General features: G+C 45.5%; 1 protein-coding gene across 10 annotated transcripts in view; it reads right to left on the bottom strand.

Moving 5' to 3' along the window:
- The window catches only part of RIPOR3 (RIPOR family member 3), a 156,868-nt gene that overhangs the window by 39,985 nt on the left and 93,925 nt on the right, over window positions 1–22,958 (bottom strand). For 9 of the 10 annotated variants that reach the window (XM_053250826.1, XM_053250823.1, XM_053250824.1 and 6 more), the window contains 4 exons: window positions 12,203–12,352; window positions 8,052–8,115; window positions 5,447–5,490; window positions 3,977–4,102 (listed from right to left, as the gene is read on the bottom strand). In XM_053250826.1, the coding sequence (XP_053106801.1) occupies window positions 3,977–4,102; window positions 5,447–5,490; window positions 8,052–8,115; window positions 12,203–12,352 (384 nt within the window). Of the gene's footprint in view, window positions 1–3,976; window positions 4,103–5,446; window positions 5,491–8,051; window positions 8,116–12,202; window positions 12,353–16,343; window positions 16,418–22,958 lie in introns of all 10 variants that reach the window. The other variant, XM_053250832.1, reaches the window with a different exon arrangement.

Genomic DNA, 22,958 nt, shown 5'->3' with positions numbered 1-22,958 from the left:
CTCAAATCTCTATTTACAATAGCCGTTTCATACATGCAGGTCATCACTTGATGTAGCTGTCATCGAGTGATAAAAATGCACATGTGAACTCACCCCAGATGGTTAAAATGTTATAGACGAAGGAAAACAGAGGGTCTAATATGTGGGGTTTCAGATTAGCCAAAAAACACAAAAGCCAAATCTATCACTGCTTCTTTGAATTTAGAAGAGATGATTCATCTTCATTGGCATAACTCACGGCTTGCATGTTTTCCCACAATATTTGTACAGTGCATCTCAATTAACCTCTCACCATGAAGCCAGGGGGGTGAGGAAAGGAACATTTTAAATACATTTCCAAAAGCTCTGCTGGAGAGGGATCAGGAATTCGTGTAGCCCTGCCTACAGCCAGAAAAGAATGAGTGTTGCAACAGTTGTTTGAAGAGCAGCTCCGTAGATCCAAGCAGGCTGGTGCTTGAGAGAACTTCACATGACAAGCAAGAGCCAGTCTCTTGGGAGACTATTTCAAAACAAGCTGGTTTATTGTTTAGCCAGTGGGGAGGGCATTCAGCAAAACTGCCACGCAAATAGATTCACTGTGTGCCACGTCGTCAGCAAGCCCATCAATACAAGAAGGTAGCAGCAGGGCTGCTTCCGACAAGCATGCCAATATTCTGAGCAGGTGACTTTTGCACCACCGTCACTGCCTACCAACCAAAACGACATTGCCAAGACAACCTGCAGGGTCGGAGCTATAACTGGACAGACGCATCCAGAGAACATGCACGGCCCTGCCTCCAGGGCTGCCTCGCTTGCCACCCACCACCAGTCAGCTAGCTAGTGCTGCTGTTGCCTGCTCACCTGCCATGCCACCCCCATCATTCCCTCACCAGGCTCCTCACAGTCAATGGGAAGCAGGAAAACCCCAAACAGGCTCTTTCTCCTTCTCACCATCTGGAGCCAGTTGGGAATGGCCAGTGCAAAGGAAGAGTGCTACCCACCAGCCAGGAGGAACCTGGTGAAGGGGTGGCGGGAGCGGTATGCAGTGCAGACGAGGGTGAGTGGGGACCCCACACCACCTGGGGGTATGACTGTGGCATAGAGGGCAGGGAGTCTGCCAGTATTCATGCACTGAACACAGGCTGTCTCTGCTCTCACGGCACCCAATAAGCAGCCACATTATTTATCTGGAGTGTGAAACGGACCAGAGTGTCATGTGAGGAGCCTTAAAATCGACTGACTGAACACTGCAATCATGTGAAGTTGTTTCATTCATGCATATTTTTACCCGATTAACAGAACATATAATCGACTTCCATAGGGGAGGGTGAATGGTACACTTTACTGAGGGCCAGAGATCCAGTAGATCTGCTAATTGTAGTAGTAATAGAAATAGCATGTATGCCCTATTACCATGAGGAAAAAAGCTACAGGCTAAATTATAGGTCATGCTTGGGGATATTTATGGAAAGTTATGTACTATGTACAAGGTCTCCACTGTGAGATTTGAAGGAGCCATCAGAAGCAGAAGAAGCAACATCTGAAAAGCAAGTTGCTGGCCTTCCTGCAGAACAGAGAGTGTGCTTGTGCAGTTAGTTCTAGGACTCATCGTTTGAGACACAGAGGAATTTATGCTTCCTTGCGTGACATGAAGGGGCATCATTAGGGGGTGGCCCATGAGGCCTGGGCCCCCAGTGAATGTCCCAGAGTCTCAAATTTCATAAGCCACCTCCTTCTCAGCTGGGAGAGGCAGTTCCCTCTGCTACTGCAGCCGCAGCAATTGCTTCTTGTCTTAATCTCCTTCCTAAAAGGTGCTGTGCTGGGGACAAAACTTTAGCCCTCAGTGCAGCATTTGTCTCCTTGAGTTTCCCTCTGGAGAAAAGGCCTAGAGATATTGCCAGAATTGCCAAAGGAGAGAGTAAAGAAGCAGAAACAATTTCGTGATGATATGGAGCAATCATATTCTACCATCTCTGAAGATGACCAAGAATCCTTTTTCAGAAGGATGTTTTTGATTCAGTTATGGACAACATGGTCTGTGAATTAGAGTGCAGATTCAAAAGCAGCAAACATTCGTTTTACATTCAATTCACTCCTGAAGCTGAGCTAACAATGTTAGCTCAAACATTCATGCATCTGCCACCTTGAATTGGGGTGGATGGCATCATAACAAACTAAGCCCTTGTCCCTACAACTGCACCCAATTTGGTTCATATTGGTCCAGGAATTGCCAAGCTGATGGGGACACACACACACGGAGAGGGGGGGAGAATGCTTGTGATGTCATAAGCTTACTTTCCTTAAGGAAAGGTGGGGGAGGTGGGGGGAAAGATTGTGCCATCAAGTCCGTGTCGACTCCTGGCGACCAGAGAGTGGTGTGGTTTTCTTGGTAGAATACTGGAGGGGTTTACCATTACCTCCTCCCGTGCAGTATGAGATGATGCCTTTTCAGCATCTTCCTATATCGCTGCTGCCCAATATGGGTGTTTCCCATAGTCTTATCAGTGGGGATTTGAACCAACAGCCTCCTGCTCTCTAGGCAGGTTGCTTCTCCGCAGCACCATTAGGTGGCTCCCTTAAGGAAAGTAGGCTAAAAATCAAGCTATCAACTGAATAATACCATTAGGACCAACAATCAAAACTTTACAAAAGTCAGCTATGTAGAATGTAATTTCAGGATTAAAACAGAATATTTTATGTCATGATTTCCAAAGTTTTATGTACGTGGGATGGTGTGTATAGGAGAGAGGGGCCACCTTACAAGTTTGCACTTGGCTCAAAGAAATGATGCTTCAGCCCTGCTTGTATGTGTAACTGGGCCACCTCTGTTCCAGTGCTACAGGCAGAACTTCTGTATCACCTCACAAGGACAGTGCTTTTCAGTGAGCACATTTCACACATTCAATCATCAGTGTAGATAAACTAAGTAATGTACTGTATAGGCATGCGTGAATTAATCCTGAGTCGCGTCTCGCCAACATTAATGGAAGAATAGCTACTGGGTTTGGGAACTTGAAAGGGAGCAAATTCTTAACAGTGCATCTATTCCAACTGTCTACAGAATATGTCTTGAGAACATGTTAACTGCACCCCATAATAAAGGCTCCACTTCCAAGGTGCTGCTGCTAGGAAGTGAGTGTTTTATTAAGAAGGTAACTAATCACTTCTGCCTAGACATAGTGAAGAATGTTGAGGGAGAAGAGGTACATTCTTGCACTTAATACCTGTGCTGATCTTTGTGCTTGTGGAGTGCACATGTGCAAAAGACCAGCACTGGAATGCATCAGGGAAAAGCTTGCTCTTCCTTCTCCTGGAAGAAATCACATCAGCTAGTGAGGTTACAGCCCACACACTACGCATAAGCTCTATTATACACAGGACCACATGTTCTGCAGACCCCATTATCTAGCAGGCAATACTGTATCCTGAAAATCTCAGCTTCCGTAGTGCAGAAGTGTGTTTCTAGACCTCATGGTTACAGTTACTAACAAACATATTGGCAATTATCTCTTGCCTAGATTCTGCTAAGAAAGTTGTACAAAAGATGCTAATGAATAACTTGTAAACCCTCAAGATAATGCAACTGACCTTCTAGATATAGTCCCTCCAACCAATTCTTGAGCACAAAGCACCACAATTTTAATTGTTCCATGTACGTATTGTGCCAGGTTGACCACATTGCTTTGTAGAAGAGGAAACTCAAGTATCAAGGAAAGGTAAGCGGGCGGGGTGGGTGGGATAGGAGTCTTGTGCGATGAGCCAAACATTAGAGTTATTTGTATGGAATGGTGAATGCGTTTTAAGAGATGTAAAAGTAACATGCAATAGGTTTTGGCAAATCAGCTCAGTGCAAGAGCATCTGCTTTGCATGCAGAAGGTTCCATATTCAATTCCTGGCATTTAGTGACTGAATCTCCAGATCTGGGAACCTCCAAGGTCCTTTCCAACTCCAACATTCTCTGATTCTAAGAAGCTTCCAACCCACCCATGTTAGTACCTTGATTTCAAACTTCTCATGCAGATTGGGTATAAAAATTTTCTCCTCCTCATCCCACGTTTGACTGTCATCCGTCAGAATCTTCCCCCTCAGTTTCCACTTCTGGCGCCCCAGCCGTATAAATACCTAAAGAGACACACAAGATGAAGACACTGGAGTAAATGTATCCCAGGGTATGGGCAGAGGATGTTTGGTACAAATATTTCTCAATGCTCAAAGGATTCCTGGACACACTGTGCAGGCTGCTTACCACTGATGATTTCAGAGATTATGGGATCTCCTTCCCATTAGAGTAGTCTCATGGCTGCCTTTCTCCTCCCATCATATACTATACCTACAAAGCACCTTTTCTTCTAAGGCAGGGGTTCCCAACCTGTGGTACTCCAGATATTGCTGAACTACAACTCCCATCATCCCCAGCTATAATTTGTTGTGTCTAGGTATGATGGGAATTGTAGTTCAGCAATATCTGAGTACTAAAGGTTGGGAACCCCTATTCTAAGGGGTATAACCCCCATTTCTCTCAGCTTGGGTCATACATTCTCTTTTGCCTGCATCCACATATTTTAACATTTATACCCTACCTGTCTACTGTTACAGGTGTTTCAAGTGGCTTACAATAACCAGTGAACACCATAAAACAGCAGGAGTCAATGAAGGCAACAGCAACCAAGGACAGAGAATTGGAAATATGACCAGTACAAAATCAAGGGCTGTTCAAAGTATAGGCAAAATATGGACACCCAGAAAGTCAACAGATACCCGGAAAACAGGCCCAGGCTCCACTACAAAAAGGCCCCATTTCTGGAAGTTACACACTGCATTCCCGAGGATGGGAGCACATAGAGAAATGCCTCCCCAGGTGATCTTAATATGCACAACATTCATATGGGAGAAGAGAGTCCTATTCAGAAACCCTATTCCAGAACTCCTAAAGTCATATTAGATGCCTGCTAGGCCACAGAAAGACTTTCATCTTGAAATTAAGAGTCCCCTGCAATGTGCTTCCCTGCCATCATGATTGGGTTCCGATTTGGGGGTGGATTTTCAGCTATTGCGGCCTAAGGGTGAAGACTAGCTGCTTGGTAGAGTACAGCAGATCAGAAATCCAGTTGACCCTTGCCCAACTTGGCTAGCAGATGGGACTGATCAGCTGGGTCCAGGGTGCCTCCTTGAGAGAGAGGGAACCATTCTAGCCATTCTGAAGGAGGCCACTCCTTAAGAAACTTTCCATGAAAACCCAGTGACTATAGTAACTATCGGCCAGCCACAAATATCTTCTTGTGCAAGGCGCTCAAGTGGATATTTTGCACCCAACTCCAATCACATTAGACTGATAATCTGGATTCATTTTAAATCTGGTTGCAGGTCTGATTTTGGCACAGAAAAATAGCTTTGGTGACCCTAGTAGAAAAGCATTCTGCATTTGCATTTTTCTTCATTGTGCAATAGGATTGCTAAATACTATACCTCATACTGGTCTCCTGGACAGAGACGTGCATAACCCACCAACCCTGGAAATGACACAGAACAAAGAAAGGAATTTGTAACATTCAAAGACTCCAGGAACAAGAAACTATTAGCATAGATCAGGGATCTTAAGAACCATCATTCTGGTTGGCATCCCTTCATAAATTTCTACATGGGAGAGTCATGCATAAGCAAGTCATTTAAGGCTGTATTCAGAAACTGAGCAAAAGCAGCTGGGGTCGGGTGAGGGGTGCTTAACCCTTCCCCTACTAGCCATTGTTTTCAAAGTTATGCTTTGCAAGCTGCCCCTGTATTTTTTGCCTGCAAACAAACAAACAAACAAACAAGTGTGATTTTTAGCAATCATCCTTTCTCTGCTCCTGACTGAAATGGCTTTTCCTTTTCAAAAAGATGGGGTAAGTTATGTGGAACTCTGTGTACCATGTAGTTTGGGTCGTATTTGGTGGTATTTGACAAGCCCCAGCCTATCTCTGAGATTCAGCCTCCCCTATCTGCAATACGAGATTAAAACTCCAAAGAGCTATATAAATGAATTTACAATATTTATAACCTTTTGCATTTTTAAAATCACAAAGCAACTTACAAATGACATTACCATAACTCCACACTAATATGATACTGCATCAGTGAAAAATAGAGATGTACACAAAACAAATTTGATTTGTTTTGAATTCAAATCAAATTCTGAAAATTTGTTTCGAATCAAATTTAAATCTGGAACAAAAATTTGATTTGTATTTGAATCAAATCTGAATGTATTCGACCCTCTTTTGGTGCCTATTTTAAGCAATCAGGAGGCCTGAATAATTTTTCAAAGGTGCCAAACAGCTCTCAAATAAAATTCAAATCCAATTTCAAAAATTTGTTTCGAATGCAAATTTCCCTTTTAAGGGGTCATTCAATTCAAATTTAAATCATTCAAATACCCAGATTATAGTCAAATCAATTTGAATTCGAATTGATTTATACATCCTTAGTGAAAGACCACATGTAAACTCAGCTGATCTCATGTACCAAGTTCCACAAGTGGGGCACCACGAAGGCTCTAGTTTGCATATCCATTCTGGAAATCAAATTTCTCTTAGTGGCAGCTCAGGGATCCAGGTCCTTGCAGTTGATGTTAAAGACTGGGCAGGTTTATACAGGGATAGGCAGTCAAATAAGAAGTCATCTATAAATAAAACGCTAAGGTGGTCCGTGGCTAATCTCGGGTGGTACGTGGCACATCTCACGCGAGTTCTGGCAAAAGAGAGTTGCCAGAAGGGCAGCTGCTGCCGAAGAGCGAGGGAGGTCGAGGAGGAGGTGAGAAAAGAAAGAAGAGACACTGAGAAACAGCATCTGTCGGCCCGCTGAGTCTCTTCACAAGGACGACGGCCAAGCCGGGACGGAAGAGTGCACTGAGGGCCATCCATGCAGGCTGGTAGGGAAGGCCCAGTTTGGCCGTCATCCTCACAAGGAGACTCGGTGGGGTGCCACAGCAGAGACTGTTGGTAGGAGCCGATCTAGGCCAATGCAATGCTGCCCTCGCTGAGTGAGTGTGTGGGGAAACTAGCTGAGGGGGTGAGTGAGCAACAAAGTCCTAGAGTACAGATGTTCTGTGTGGGATAGATAAGCTAGTTATGTATTATTATTATTGTATGGTAGTAGTTTATTTATGGAACCACCAATGTAAAGTTTGAACCTCAGTGGCAGTAGTTTGAATCTGCTAAGTTAGTTTCAAAAGTTCCAAACATCCCAACAGAAATCATGGTAGTTCTGCAGACAGTTTGTTTGTTTATTTATTATATTTATAGCCTGCTCTTCCTCCAAGTAGCCCAGAGCAGCGTACATGGTTATGTTTATCCTCACAACAACCCTGTGAGTTTAGTTAGGCTGAAAGATAAGCGACTGGCCCAGAGTCACCGAGCAAGTTTCATGGCTGAATGGGGATTTGAACTCAGGTCTCCCTGGTCCTAGTTCAACACTCTAGCAACCAGCCACTCACTCACTGCTTTCCATGAGAGATTTCTGCACTCAAGGCAATGGAGCTGTATTGACATCATTTAGCCAACAAAAAAAGGATGATTTGCTTGAAGGAGAATACAGAAAGGCAAATGGGGATGGGGGTAAACATCTTGCAGGGAGAAAAATGTAAATCCTATCCTCACTATGCACCACACTCCCAGGCTGGATTGTCACTCCCCCTGCTGCTAATTTTTGAAGATAAAAGGAAGATTTCTGGCCCACGTCCACATTAAGTGCATCTATTAAAGATGCACATAATGGCACATGTACTTTGGCCCAGTATGGAGAAAGAATCTGGAGATGTTCACTGTGTATAGTTCATGCAAACATCTGTAGCAAGGTTCGAGAATAAATGTTTTCTACTCTTCAGGGACACTGCAATTCAGTTCTTGGGTCCAGCATGTATGCTTCATTCTTAGGAATTCCACCACCACCCACATATAATTCTTTTTGGAATAGTTTTAATCATTTTTATTGTTTGTTTTGGCTTCTGTTTAAAACATTTATGTAAACTGTGTGGAGATTTACATGTTAGCTGGTATACAAATGTGAAAAATATATAGATAAGAGTTCAGTTTACCTTTCATCTTCAAGTGAAATTCTCCTAAATGCACTTCAAGTGTGCCTTCAATCAGACACATATCCTGAAAGACAGATATGAAGCAGTGGCACACTGAACATGCAATGGCATTAAAAAGGACCAGCATGCACTGGTGTCATGATTCAGCTGTTGATCAGTTGGCTTGCCACAGCAAAAGCAGGCAGGGCTGGCAGATTTATGACCTACACAACATGCTTGAAATGCAACTCCCTTTCCTGGAAACAATTCAGCAGCGTCTCACACATTTGGGAGCAAGCGATGGAAAAGGCAATTCTAAAAAATCTGGAAATAAATAAATTCATCTCTCTCTCTCTCTCCAGGTAGGCTTGCAGTGCCTGTATTCAGTGTTCCCTCTAAGGCGTGTGCCTGTGTGCACACTCACAAGTGTTTTTGATGTCTGCTCAGTTAATTTTAGATCCCACTCAGGTTGAGTCAGGAAGGCCCCACTCTGAATGCATGTGCACACACACTGCCTTGATACTGCCATCCGGAGCAAAACTCATTCTACACATAAATGAAATAAATTAGAGAGAACACTGTCTGTATTATTGTTCCCCTTAAACAGTTATAGAAATGCTTCCTTCCTGCATTTCACCTGCTTAAAACAGACAGGATTTGGGTTGGGTTCCTGCCTACGACCACATCTACCCTAAAAATCCAAACTTGTTTAATAGTTATTCTTCCAAAATATGCCAAGAGATTTTATGGGCCCAGCCCAATGTATTGTATTTGATTCACCACCACAGCATTTACTGACAACTATGTGGTGGGCTACAGCTCCCCCTCTTGGCTGTTTGCCTGCCCATCACCTTCATGGAGCAGAGGTCTATCAAAGGCTACTAGTCAGAGGGATATAGGCCACCTCCAGCCTCAAAGGTGGGATGCCTCTGAGTACCAGTTGCAGGGGAGTAACACCAGGAGGGAGGACATGACCTCAACTCCTGCCTGTAGGCTTCCAGAGGCATCTGGTGGGTCACTGTGTGAAACAGGATGCTGGACTAGATGGGAGTTGGGCCCAGTCCAGCAGGGCTGTTTTTCTGTTCAACCTCCCTCCATCGCTTCCCTGCAGGGTCTACTACTTCTGGCAGCACCCTTTTCCTTTTCCAGCCTCCCACTCTACCTTTGAAGAGGAATACTGGAAAGGAAGCATATTCAGGCCAGTAGAGTGCTGGCCTCAAGGAAGTGATGGGCAAGGTGCAGTAGCAGCTGGTGGGCTTTGGAGTAGGGGGGCAGGGGAGAACCTGGTCACAGAGGCAGAAGCCTACCAGCTCCCCTTCATCCACTCCAGTGGGCTTGGGTATTTACCCAAGCCTGCCAGACTGAGGAAAACAGAGGCAGGGGGAGAAGCAGAAAGGCAGGGGGCAAAAGTAGTAAACAGAAATGTTTGGGGGTGGGGGAGGGAGAGGCAGAAAGCAAAAAAGCCAGGGCAAAAAGAAGGGAGAAAGGCAGAAAGCACAAAGGAAAGGCAAAAGGCAGAAAGAGGGAAAGAAGAGAGAAAGCAAGGATTGTACCCCCACCACCACCAAAAACACAAGCTAGTAAAAGATCAGACTTCCCAGCAGCCAGGGAATTCTCTAAAGCAGGGAGCTTCCTCCAGCCTCACCCCGCTTCCTTCAACTTCCTCTGTTGTGGTTACTGGCTGGAACAGCTTCTACTCAAGCTGCAACAGCCAGTCTGATTCCTAGGGGGCTCCTCCTAGTACTGCCTTGAGGAAGAAGGGGAACATGTATTAAAATATAATCCCTGAAGCAACCAGGAAGTGCATTTTTACCCCACTGTTTTAGTTCTTCCTGGGGGCAATGCCAGGAGGAGCCCCTTAGGAATCAGATTGGCTGGGGCAGCTTGAGTAGCAGCTGTTCCAGCCAGTAAGAACAAGAAGTTACAGGTGGAGAGGAGGGGCTGAAAGAAGCTCCCTGCTCTGAAGGTTTTCCTGGCTGCTGGTAAGACTGATCCTTTATTAGCTTGTTTGTTTTTTGGGAGGGGGGAGTACCTCTCCTGCCTGTACTGACCAGCCACCACTGGCAAGGAGGAAGGGTGGTGTTGCGCAGGCATAGACCCAGGCAAGTGGGCTGCCACCTCCCTGCTAGCCCCTTTGCAGAAGGTTCTGTTCTTCATCATCAGCTCAGACTTTTCCTCCCCAGATAAAGCTATAGCTGAGTGAGAGCACACACTTTGCATGTGGAAGGTTCACAGTTCAATCCCTGGCATTTACAGGTAGGGTCTGAAAAGACCCCTGTCTGAAGCCCTGAAGAGCTATTGCCAGTCGGAGTATGCTTAGTGGCCTAGACTGACCAATGTTCTGACTCAGCATAGGAGAGCATCACAAGTTCAGCTGCAGTTATGTGAGGGAGAAGACTCGGGATTTTCCACCCCCGCAGAATTCCCACCAAACTACAAATTAGCAGGATTCTATGCAGGAAGCCATAACTGCTAGACTGGTGTGAAACCTATATAGGTTTGTAAAATTCCTACATTTGGGTAAGGAGACTCCAAGATTATTACTGAACTAGTCACAAACTGATCTGCACCAAACCTAAGTGACATAAGCATGCATTTCAGAGCACTGGTTTTTTGGTGGAGCCGATCATAAATTTAATATCCATTCTTCAGGAGGATTTTCATAGTAACATTTAATAGCAGCTAACACAGAACACTCTTTTTCTTTAATTGTGGACAAAAGAGTCCTGTTTTGGCCAAGGCTACCCCAATTGGATCGGAGTTGAGGGCCCAATAGGCCAGGCTCAGGCCTGTGTCTGAAATAGTCATTCTGTTGAGAGATTCCCTGATGCCAGGCATCGGTGAACTCTGAGTGAACTGGTCAGTTCTTGAGAAACAGGCAAGATTTCTTTGTCTTGTGTTACAACTGTAAATTGCCTTGGGAGAAGCAGGAGAAATCCTGCATTTCATCTGGAAGGTATCTTCGCAATATTTCTGCAGCTTGCTACAGTTGGCACCATTGATTTCTTGTCTCACATATATTTACATGCAATCATTTCGGAATGTTTTTAGAAATGCACATTAGGTTTATTTACAAACATTTCTCACATATAGGATTAGTGTGTTTGACATTTTTGACTTCCTAACAGCTCTTTGAGGCAGAGGCGCTTCAAGACTGCTCACACAGCAGAGACAAATCTGCAAAACTCAGAAATGCAGATTGTCTTGAGAACCCAAGAAGAAACCATTCTTTCCTGATAACAGACTGACGGCATGTAAGAGATGGCTCTCAATCTCTTGAAACCCAACTCTGACAAAAACAATTGTCATGAGTGAGCAAGTTTTTCTGACACAAGTTAATGGACACCTTTTAGGTTCCTGATGGAATTGCTATTTTGCAAGAACTTTATGTCCAGATCTAAGGATTAAATGACCATAAGAACTTAGCTTTTTGGGACATGGCTTCATGGAACATTTTGCTCATGCTTGTTGCCTAGCTGCGTAGCAAAAGGCAAAAGTGCCCCCTGATGGACAAGAGACTGCAGCTTCTGCCACGGGGCAAGAAAGCTGGGGCTTCTTCTGTCTATTCTCCATCTGCAAACCAGCATGCCTGTTTGAAGCCTGTTTGCTGCTCCGCACTCTAGCCTCGGACCCAAGCAACACTCACTTCAACTTGACACAACTAGAATCAGTAATATGCTGTCCTGGAAGACATCTCGGCCTTTGTCTCCTCAACCCCTCTTCTCTACTAAACTCCGGCATTCTGTCACCCCGCTCCTAAGCAACCCTCCCTGCTTTTCTTTCCATTTCCTCTATCCTTTTTGAGGTTTACTAGTTAGCTTAACACTGAGTTCACATGCAACCAACACATTTATGAGTTAGAAATACTACACTACACTAGGAAACATTATTGATTTAACTGATTTGCTTGACTGCACTACTGGGAAACCTGAGTGATCTTACTGACCTGTTTGACTTACCTGATCAGCACTATTGCCTTAATAAAGCCCACTGAAACTTTATGAGTGTGTCTGTCTTTCCTCCTACTTGTGTGTCCAGATCATACATAGTCACCCTATCAAAGAACTCTGCCAGCTTGTGGCTAGAGTGAACAAGCCCTTTTCTCATTGCTAGAGTGTGAATCAGGCTTGGCTCACAACAGTCCCCTCTGGCAGATGCAAAAGCAGTATTACCTCTGTACATTCCTGCAGGTTCTTATAGAGTTCTACCAGGCTCTCTCTGGATGCTTTAGTTGAAGGGGACAAGGAAAAAGCATGTTTCATATTTGAAGCACCATCTCGTAGTCTGCACTGGATGCTGTAAGCTTCATACAGTTCTTCTACCTTAAAAGGAGAGAGAAAGAAAGGTACAGAGATAGGCCACGTTCCATCCAAATCCCATCAACTGCAATTGAGTCATGCACATGTTTAGTTCTGTATTCTGTGTTGATTACATAATCGACTAAGTTGTGCTGCTAAATTTTGTGGAGCCGTTTGCAAAATTCGTAAATTGCGTGTTAACAACAACTGTAGTCAATTACACTCTGGCTAACTTGTTTTGTATGCACAATTTCTTGCTTTGGTGTTGTTATTGTTACTATTGCTGCTGCTATTATACAGTGATTATTCACTATATGAAGCTGGTTGTTGACCATAATAAAGATTTTATAATCCACAGTATCCTTGATTTCAATAGCAGAGGTAAGGTGCATACTTTGCTATCTCCTACAAAAAATCCGTGGGAACTGAAGTAATTACAGGTGGCCCTCATTATCCACAGATTTGGCATTCGTGGTTTCACATACCTATGGTCTGGTATTCGTGGTTTCACATACCTATGGTCAGGCAATATATACCCGAACTCGTTATCCGCAGTAAATGGCTTTGCATATCTGCAGTTCTGCCCTTACATGGTTGTGCTCTTGCTGCATGTGCTCATGGGCTGTGAGAAGAATTTGGAAGAGGATAGTGGAGTGCTTTGGTCTACATGTTTAGAGATTTTTTGCGCTCTAAAAGCCATTTTGGGTAGCATTTGGCAGCATCTGGTATCCTTAGGGAGCAATTGGGACCCTTCAGGAGCCATTGCTCTGGAGCTTCTGGAGGCTTCTTGGAGCCATTTCTATGGAACCTTTTTTGAGCCAATCCTGTAGGGCTTCTTGGAGCCATTTTCTGGAGCCTCTTGCAGCACTGAGCTGCCCTCATAAGATGCTAATTATCTCATTTCTAAATTTTTAATTTTGATGGGGGGAAATTAGTTAGAATTTTCAAAAAAAATTGCTAGTTACAGTACTGTATTTACTTTAAACTGCAATTAAAATTAAAAGTTAAAATGGATTTTAATTATCCATTGAAAATTGATCCTCTCACTCAGTTCACACATACTCCTCTGTATATGTTTACTTGAACTGGATTTTAATTTAGTGCTGCCTCGTTGGCCAGCCTACCAACCAATCAGGCCAAGGGGCTTGTGCTGCTAAGTGCTGGACTTCAACAGTGGGGTGAAGAAACAGCATGATTACACATTACTGGAGAAGCTGGGAGGCACTGCTGGAGGAGCTGGAGAGTGGGAGACCTGAGTTGGCCAAGGGACAGTGCTATGCTCCATCCTCATTTCTGCTTTTACCCTGGTTTTTTGTGATTTTTCAGTCATTTTCGTGGGCTCCAGAACCTAAATCACCAATTCCCATTGACTCAAGGTTTCATTATCCAGGGTTTTGTTATCTGCTGCTGTATGCCAGAATGGAACCCCCACAAATAATGAGGGCCACCTGTGGTAATTAACTCTGGTGGGATTGTGGCCATTAATACTTGAACACTCAAGAGAAGCTGAAAATAAAAAGCAGGATCCATTCTTCTTAAAAAGGAACTATCATATTTTAAGTGACAAACCTCTTCAGTTAGGGCATGTAACAATTTGCTGTGGAACCGTGGTTTTAAATCAGTATTTTCTGCAGTAAACGCATTGTGTGTGGAGCTCATAAGCTGTAGAGGCTATGACTAAGTCCCATGGAAATTAGTGTGACTTTAAGTTAGTCACAACTTGTCTTGTGGATTTCAAGGGAGTTTAGTCATGAATAATTTTCTTTGGATGCAATCCATTACCTGGATGCATCTGTGTATATATCTGGGAACACACACAAGCCATGAGGGAGAGAATCAGGTTTGTGAGTCCTTCTTCCCCAATCACACAGAGGTCAATATGATGCACAATGCAACACTGGTATTGCCCATCACCTGGCACTGCTGCACACATGCCAGGCAGCTCTGTAGGTGTTACACAAGTGGACAGTTGTGCAGCTACTTAAAAATGTGTGCTCACAGGTGCACAGTGCTACTTCGATTGGAAGTTGTGCTACACACCTGTAGGTGCAGTTTTGTCCTTTATTTCTACTACTGGTCCAAAAAAGCTCTGAAAAATGTGCTGCAAGTGTTTATATGTGCTTTTAGTCTGTACTTCAAACATAGTAAAAAACAAAAAGTTCTGGTAAGAACTGTTCTGCCTACTTTCCTTTCACTATAATCTTAGTTGATAATTACCATCTTTACAAGTTAGTCCACTTCCGCCTCAAACGTCCATGCATCTGCCATATTGAATTGGAGTGGATGGCATCATTACAAACTGCTCTGTTGAGGTGTCCGTGTGTCACTACAACTGTACCAGATTTGATTCAAATTGGTCCAGGCATTGCAAAGTTGATAGGGGGATGGACGGACAGACGGACACACACAGAGAGAGAAAGCTAGATGATCTCATAAGTTTACTTTCCTTAAGTGGGCTAAAAAAAGTAGTTGTGCACCTGCCCCCTTGTGCAACACCATCAGGGCTGCACATCTGCAGGTGCAAGTAGTTGTGCAATGGAAGTAGTACTGTGCAACTGCAGGCTCACAGTTTTAACTGCACAACTGCCCACTTGCACAACACCTTCAGGGCTGCCTGGCACATGCATAGCAATGTCAGCTGATGGGCAACACCAGCATTGCAGGGCACATCATATCAGATACAGTGCTTGGGCCTACACATATAGGACTTGCCCACACTGGATGAATACAGAGTTATACAGAGTCAGACTATTAGTCCATCTAGTCCACAACTATCTACTCCAAGTGGCACAAAGCTCTTAGACCAAGGGTCATTCCTAGCATCCCTATCCACGATTCTTATAACTGGAGATGCCAAGGGTTGAACATGACGTGAATGCAAAGTATGTGCTCTATCACTGAGCTAAGGACTTTCCATGATTCTCTTGTTGGGGAGTATATCCACACAGGCCACACTATTCATTCTACATGCAGCTGGGAGGACATGTGTCCAAAGCTCGCTCCTGCATCCTGCTAGGTGCAGAAGTTATACCCAGGACACTGAGTGAAACAGCACTTGATCTCACAATAATCCTGGGGTTTGGGTGGATAGAAAGATAGTACTTTGCCTAAGGCAAACACTATCCATACCTAGATCCAATAAAGGCACCCACAAGCAGAGATCAATCTCCAAGAGGCAGGCAGCCACAAGGAGACGTTTATCTGAAGGCAAGATGATGTAATCTGAAGGCAGCACTGTAAAGGTCTATACACACACGACCAACATGAATACTCATGCCAGCAAGGAACAACCATACCATTGTAATATGCAGACTTTATACACAGTTTGTACTTATTTCAGGCCAACAAAATCCACAAACCCTTAATGAAAGCTTGCTCCCTCTACATGCCAACAAAAACTGTCTTCCTCCTATATGTTGTTCTGCAGGGCAGGGGAGTGAAAATCCATATATGGCTTTCTACCAAAGTCAAAGTAGCTTTTTTTTTTTTTTTAAAGTACTGTTTCACATACTGGACACCCATCTCCAAGAGTTAAGCACCTGTATGAGCCACTGATTTCAGGCACCATTTGGCTTGTCCAGTATGATGCAACATTATGTACATCATGGCAGGTCATTTCAGTATTGATGGGACTGTAGCTCAGTGCTAGAGCATCTCTATTGCAAGCTGAAGGTCCAGGTTTAATCCCTGGCATCTCCAGATAGGACTAGGAAAGAGTTCCATCTGAAGTCCTGGAAAGCCACTGCCAGTCAGAGTAGACAGTATTGAGCTAGATGAACCAATTGCTCATGCTGCATAACATATATGTTATGCCATGTGCTCATTTACAAGCGTACTTGGCCTCAACTGGGAGCCAGGTAAATACAGAAATACATAACAGCCTACACAGCCATAGAGAGAAACCTTCTCTTTATTCAGTCACTGAAACAGCCAAAGCCCACAACTTTTATGGGATGCTCATATCCAGGAGGTGATAAAGATTGTTTCTGTCACTACCTAGTTGAGAAGGAGGTACCTGTATATTCTATGTTGGATGTATTCAGTAGGAGATCTTGCATTAGACTAGTCCTCATTAAGACAAACCGAGCTCTGTATACAGAAAAAAATCATGTACTCTTGGCATTTTCAGGTAGAAAACCTGATAGCAAAATAGTCTGCTACTTTCTTCTAGCTGCAGATTCTTCCTCCCTCCCTCAAAGTTTTCTCTTTCAGATTTGCTGGCAAGACATAAAAACTGATTCTACAGGGTGAACTTTGACCCAGTAAACCATTCTGAATAGAACCACTAGAGAAAGAGAAAAGATGACACCTCCTTTTTTGCAAAGAATGTGATTGAGGCTTTCAGAAAGCACCCAGTGCTATTTCCCCTCAAACAAGCATATATAATTTTTAAAACCTGTTATTTGTTTATACCACAGCAGAAACCTCACAGGCAGAAAATATAACATGTGGTCTGAGACCTGTCTGGATGAGAATAGGAGGTTGTGTAGAGCACGGAACATTGAGGTAAAAGGAAGGAAGAGGATATTTGGAGAGTGGAATACTGGAAAAAGGTTTTTAGACAGTTATAAAGTCAGCTGGGCTGGGAATTTGGGATGTTAAGACAGGATTATTAGGTAGATTAAGTGATTAGATTACCTGTCTGAATGGGACAAGTAACATCATATGTACTAGCACACACACACCTTTTGATATTGAATGTTTAATAGGTAAGGTAACAGGGGGAGCAGGGCCATTCCATCTGCCTTGCTGGGACTCAGCATCTAGCCCCTTTGCCTCCTGTGGACATTCCAGCACAGATGGAGTGCAGCCTACTTGTCGGCTGCCAAGTTCCAGCTGGCTGGTTGCCAGCCTCCCAGATTGCTGAAGATTGCTGAAGTTCTACCACCTGCTGCCTGTCCTGGGAGCTGCTTGTGAGGGAGTGGCTTCTGGGGCTTGCAAGCTTAAAAGCAAGGAGGCTCGCCATAGGCGTAGCTGTTGGCGTGGCCGTTAGGCCGCCTATAGGCGGCCGCTGAAGGGGGTGGGACTGAGGGCTGGGGGGTTGGGTTGGGTTGGGTTGGGCCAGGCCTTTTGCAGACATGTGTTTAGGCTCTCTTGAGTGGGATGGTGCTGGGGGTGTGCCTAGCAGTTTGGGGGCAGCTATTACTGTAGTGGTGGGGAATAGAAGAATTGGCGCTGGCAGAGCAACTGCCCATTACAGGGGAAGGGAAATCAGTAATTAAGTAACTGTTTCCACTTCCAACTGTTCTGTCAACTCTTCGGCCTCGGGAAGCAGCTCCAACGACCCACAGAATCTGGCCTTGCTCCTCTGCAATGCCAGGTCAGTTCAGAATAAGACCGAAATTGTCCACGATTTGATCGTGGATGAGGGAGCTGACCTGGCATGTATAACCGAGACCTGGTTGGGGGAGGCGACTGGTCCAGTGTGGGCTCAGCTTCTCCCACCAGGTTACTCTGTTGTGGAGCAGGCCAGGGGAAGTGGGCGGGGGGTGGGGTGGAGTGGCTATGGTCCACAAGAATACCATTTCCCTTACCAGGGCCCCTGTGAGGCAACTGACTTATAGTGAGTGCATATTTTTGAGGCTGGGAACTAGGGATAGGTTGGGGATTCTGTTGGTGTACCGTCCACACTGCTGCCCAACTGACTCCCTAACTGAGCTGACGGAGCTGGTTGTGGAGTTGGTGTTGGAGTCTCCTAGACTTTCGGTGCTGGGGGACTTCAATATCCACTTTGGGGCTGGCTTCTCTGGTGCAGCTCAGGAGTTCATAGCGGCCATGACAACTATGGGCCTATCCCAATTAGTTTCTGAACCAACTCATGTTGCCGGCCACGCACTCGATTTGATCTTTTGTTCGGATCTGGGGGGTGTTCCGTAGGTGAGGGATCCAGTGATTTCCCCATGGTCATGGACGGACCACTACCTGGTTAAGGTTGGTCTCACAACCGCAATCCACCCCTGCAGGGGTGGTGGACCTATTAGGATGGTCCGTCCAAAAAGGCTGCTGGACCCAGTGGGATTTCAAAAGGCCTTGGAGGATTTTGACGTTGGTGCAGCTGGTGATTCTGTCGGTGCCCTGGTAGGAACCTGGAATAGGGAACTCAACAGGGCAGTAGACATGATTGCTCCCTTCCGACCTGCTGCAAAAATGGCCCCTTGGTATACTGAGGAACTGCGGGGGCTGAAGCGGTTGGGTAAGCGACTAGAGCGCAAGTGGAGGAGAACTTGGTTCGAATCTGACAGGATTCAGCATGTGACCCATTTGAAGGCTTATGCGGTGGTAGTGTGCGCAGCAAAAAAGAGATTCTGTTCTGCATGCATTGCTTCATGCTCGGCGGAGCTATCCCAGGTTGTGAGGAGTTTGGTTTCTGCTCCTTCTACTTCCAATCAGTCCCCAGAGTTGCTCTGCTGTGATGCCTTTAATGGGTTCTTTGCGAATAAGATCTCCTGTATTCGGGCTGACTTGGACTCCACTATTTCTGCAAGGTCTATGGAGGAAGTGTCCAGCAGTCCCTCTTGCAGTATTAGATTGGATCAGTTTCAATCTGTGACTCCTGAGGATGTGGACAAGCTGCTTGGGGAGGTGCAGCCTACCACCGGTTCTCTGGATCCTTGCCCGACTTGGCTGCTTCTATCTAGCAGGGAGATTGTTGGAGGTGGCCTAGTTAATATCGTAAATGCATCGCTGAGGGAGGGTAGAGTGCCCCCCTGCCTGAAGGAGGCAATGGTTAGACCACTCTTAAAGAAGCCTTCCCTGGGCCCCTTAAAAATGGATAGCTACAGGCCAATCTCCAATCTCCTTTGGTTGGGCAAGGTGATTGAGAGGGTGGTGGCCGACCAGCTCCAGGCAGTCTTGGAGGAAACTGATTATCTAGACCCATTTCAAACTGGCTTTAGAGCTGGCTATGGGGTTGAGACAGCCTTGGTTGGCCTGACGGATGACCTTTACTGGGGAATCGACAGAGGGAGTGTGATTCTACTGGTTCTTCTGGATCTCTTGGCGGCGTTCAATACCATCGACCATGGTATCCTTCTGGATCGCCTGGGGGAGTTGGGGATAGGGGGCACTGCTTTGCAGTGGTTCCATTCCTATCTCTCAGGTAGATTCCAGATGGTGGAGCTTGGTGACAGTTGCTCCTCAAAACAAGAGCTGTTATATGGAGTCTCTCAGGGCTCCATTCTGTCACCAAAGCTTTTTAACATCTACATGAAACTGCTGGGTGAGGTCATCAGGAGGTTTGGTGCTGGGTGTTATCAGTATGCTCCTTTTCGTCTTCAGGAAATGGCATTCATTCTCTAAATGCCTGCCTACAGGCAGTAATGGGCTGGATGAGGGATAACTTGCTTGAATCCAAGCAAGACAGAGGTGCTCATTGTGGGGGCTCAGAATCTGAGGGGTAAGTTAGATCTTCCTGTGCTGGATGGGGTTACACTCCCCCAGAAGGAGCAGGTGCGCAGCTTGGGAGTACTCCTGGACCCGGGCCTCACCCTGGTATCTCAGGTGGAGGTCAAGGCCAGGAGTGCTTTCTATCAGCTTCGGCTGATTTGACAGCTGCGCCCAATACTCGAAGAAGATGACCTCAAAACAGCTTGACTATTGCAATGCGCTCTACGTGGGGCTGCCTTTGTACGTAGTCCGGAAACTTCAGTTAGTACAGAATGCGGCAGCCAGATTGGTCTCTGGGGCAACCCGGAGAGACCATATGACGCCTGTTTTGAAACAGTTACACTGGCTGCTGATATGTTTTCGTGCAAAATACAAAGTGCTGGTTATTACCTTTAAAGCCCTGAACAGCTTGGGTCCAAGATATCTTAGAGAGCGCCTCTTTTACATGATACCCACCGCACATTAAGGTCATCTGGGGAGGTCCATATCCAGTTACCACCAGTTCGTTTGGTGACGACTCAGAGGCGGGCCTTCTCTGTAGCTGTTCCTGGGCTGTGGAATGCACTCCCAGCAGAAATTCGTAATCTTAATTCTTTACTGACCTTCAAGAGAGCCCTTAAGACCCATCTGTTTGTCCCGGCCTTTCAGGGTTTTTAATTAGTTTTAATTGTTTTAATGTTAACCTGGTTTTCAGGGTTTTAATTGTTTTGATAGTTTAATTGTTTTTTTTAAGATGTTTTTAAATTGGTGTTTATATTTGTATTTCTGTTTTAACTGTTTTTTAATGATTTCTGTTTTTTAATTGTAAACTGCCCTGAGCCAGCTCGGAAGGGCGGTATAAAAATTGAATAAATAAATAAATTAATAATATCATTCATTCATTTATTTATTTATTTATTTATTTATTTAAAATTTCTTGTATACCGCCTCCTCCAAAGACTCTAGAAGGTGAACAACTTTTTTTTTTTTTTAAAGGCAAAAGCCTGGCGAAAAAGGTAGGTCTTAAGAAGGGCCTAAAAGCCACTAAGGAGGGAGCTGAATGAATCTGGGGGTGGGTGTTCCAAAGAAGAGAGGCAGCCACAGTGAGGGCCCTCCTATGGGCCCAGGCACCACACCAGGGCCTGGGACACTAAGGAGGACCAGCTGAGAGGACCTCACAGGATGGGATACATCCAGCCGAGAGAGGCGAGCCCGGAGATAGAAAGGTACTAAGCCCATAAGGGTTTTGTAGGTGAGAACAAGCTCTTTAAATTGGCCCCAGAAGCGAACAGACAACTAGTGAAGTGACCATAAAAGAGGTGTAACACTATCAAATCTATAGCCACCCATAAAGAGGCAGGCCGCTGCATTCTGGACTAGTTGAAACTTCTGAATTGTTTTCAAAGGCAACCCTAGGTAGAGCGCGTTACAATAATCCAAATGAGAGGTAACAAAGGCATGAGTTACTGTTGCCAAGGCTTGCAGGTCGAGAAAAGGCTGTAACTGGCAAGCCAGCCAAAGCTGCAAAAGGCACCCCTGGTCACAACCTCCACCTACTGTTCAGGCAGGAACCGCGAGTCCAGAAGGACCCCCAGATCACAAACCAGCTCTCTCAAGGGAAGTGCAACCCAGTCAAAAGAAACTTACACACAGCAAGGTTCCAGAAAGTCAATTTCCTCCAGGACTCTCATCAACTGAGCACAAACCACCTTCTCCAAAATCTTACCAAGAAAAGGAAGATTGGAAATCAGATGATAGTTATCCAGATTGTCAGGGTCGAGAGAAGGCTTCTTCAGGAGAGGGTAGACCACCAAACAAACCCCTCCCAAAGAATTATCCATCTCCCGAAGCCAGGAAAGATCATCTGGTGTCTATGCAGGGACGGGCCTTCTCTTTTGCCACCCCAAGACTCTGGAGTGTGCTCCCTGCTGAAATAAGAGCCTCCCCATCCCTGGCAACTTTTAAAAAGTCTCCAAAGACACAATGGTCGCATTTGCACGTAACGTTGCTGAACCTGCAGTTAAATTTTCAAAACCATGAATCGCATCGCAAAATCCAACCGTGGTCCAGCAACTTCCTTTTTCAGGGAAGGGGAGTCCGTTCCTCTTCCTGGCCCTCCCAGTCCACATCCCAGCAAGTTCTGTAGTGCTCACGTCACCAGACTGTGAGCAAGGGGTCAGCCATTGGCCATGAACTTCAAGGGGGCGTGCCGAGCACAATCATGCCTTTTAAGAACAATCTGTCCACCCTTGGCAGGGAAAGGGCAGCTAAATCCCTTTAAATGCCATGCAAGCCCTTCTTCTGACAGCAACTGCACAGCTGCCCTCATAGGATCTCCGCAACCAAACAGTCTCACACAAGACTGATTTCTGGCAGGGAGGGGGAGGGATGGGATGCTGAGGGGCACAATTTTTCTGTTACTTCTGTAAGGGAACATGATGACTTCCTAGGAGGGGATATGCATATGAGGGAGGGCAAAGGATCCTGAGGTCTGGCCCGCTGTGAGCAAGGATGCTCTTGCAATCAATCACCCCAGCAAAGCACCCCAGCATGAGAGGGCCAGTCTACTGGGGAGGACCTTGGGCTGTCGAAATATGTGCTTATGAGTTGAGCTATCCAACAAAAGGGGGCCCTGCTTGTGTGGGACTCCATACTCTCTGGTTAATGACAGAACTTTTGCACAGCGACTCCCTCCTCTCCAGGGACTCCTTTCATGCATCCAAAGGGGATTTTGATGCTCCATGTGTCCGAGTGGGCAGGCAGGAGAAACACTGTGACTGGGGATGGATCTTAACTGTGATTCATATTTCCCAGATTCATACCAGCGTTGCACCGTATACAGATCTGCTGCTGCAGGGAATCGCGGGAGTGGGGTGCCCCCATTTGTAGTGACCCCAGCACAGTTCCAAGGAAAAACAAAGATGGGCATGTTCAAATGGGCAGCCGGGCTGGTAGAGGGCATGCTTTGACAGCTTCTTCGCAGCAGTCACCAAGATAGGGAGAGCTGTTGCCAGGGTAACCATACCCATGGCTAGCTTATATAAAGCAACCTAGCAGGGAGACATCTGCCATCTGGCCACCATGGCCTAATACTTTCACAAGAGAGCGGTCCGTGGGAGAAGGTAGTCATTGCACATTATCAGTGATTCAGCCTGACACCCCTGTCCCCACAGACAGTTCTTCTTATGAGTTGTGAAGTGGTTTCTCCCTGGCCTTACACCCTCATGAGTGAGCAGTCTGCTCCGGAGCAGCATCCATCATCACC

Source organism: Hemicordylus capensis, chromosome 4 (assembly GCF_027244095.1).
Source record: "Hemicordylus capensis ecotype Gifberg chromosome 4, rHemCap1.1.pri, whole genome shotgun sequence".
NCBI lineage: Eukaryota > Metazoa > Chordata > Lepidosauria > Squamata > Cordylidae > Hemicordylus > Hemicordylus capensis.
Note: the sequence above shows the minus strand (reverse complement) of the source record. Positions and strands in the feature narration are given on the sequence as shown.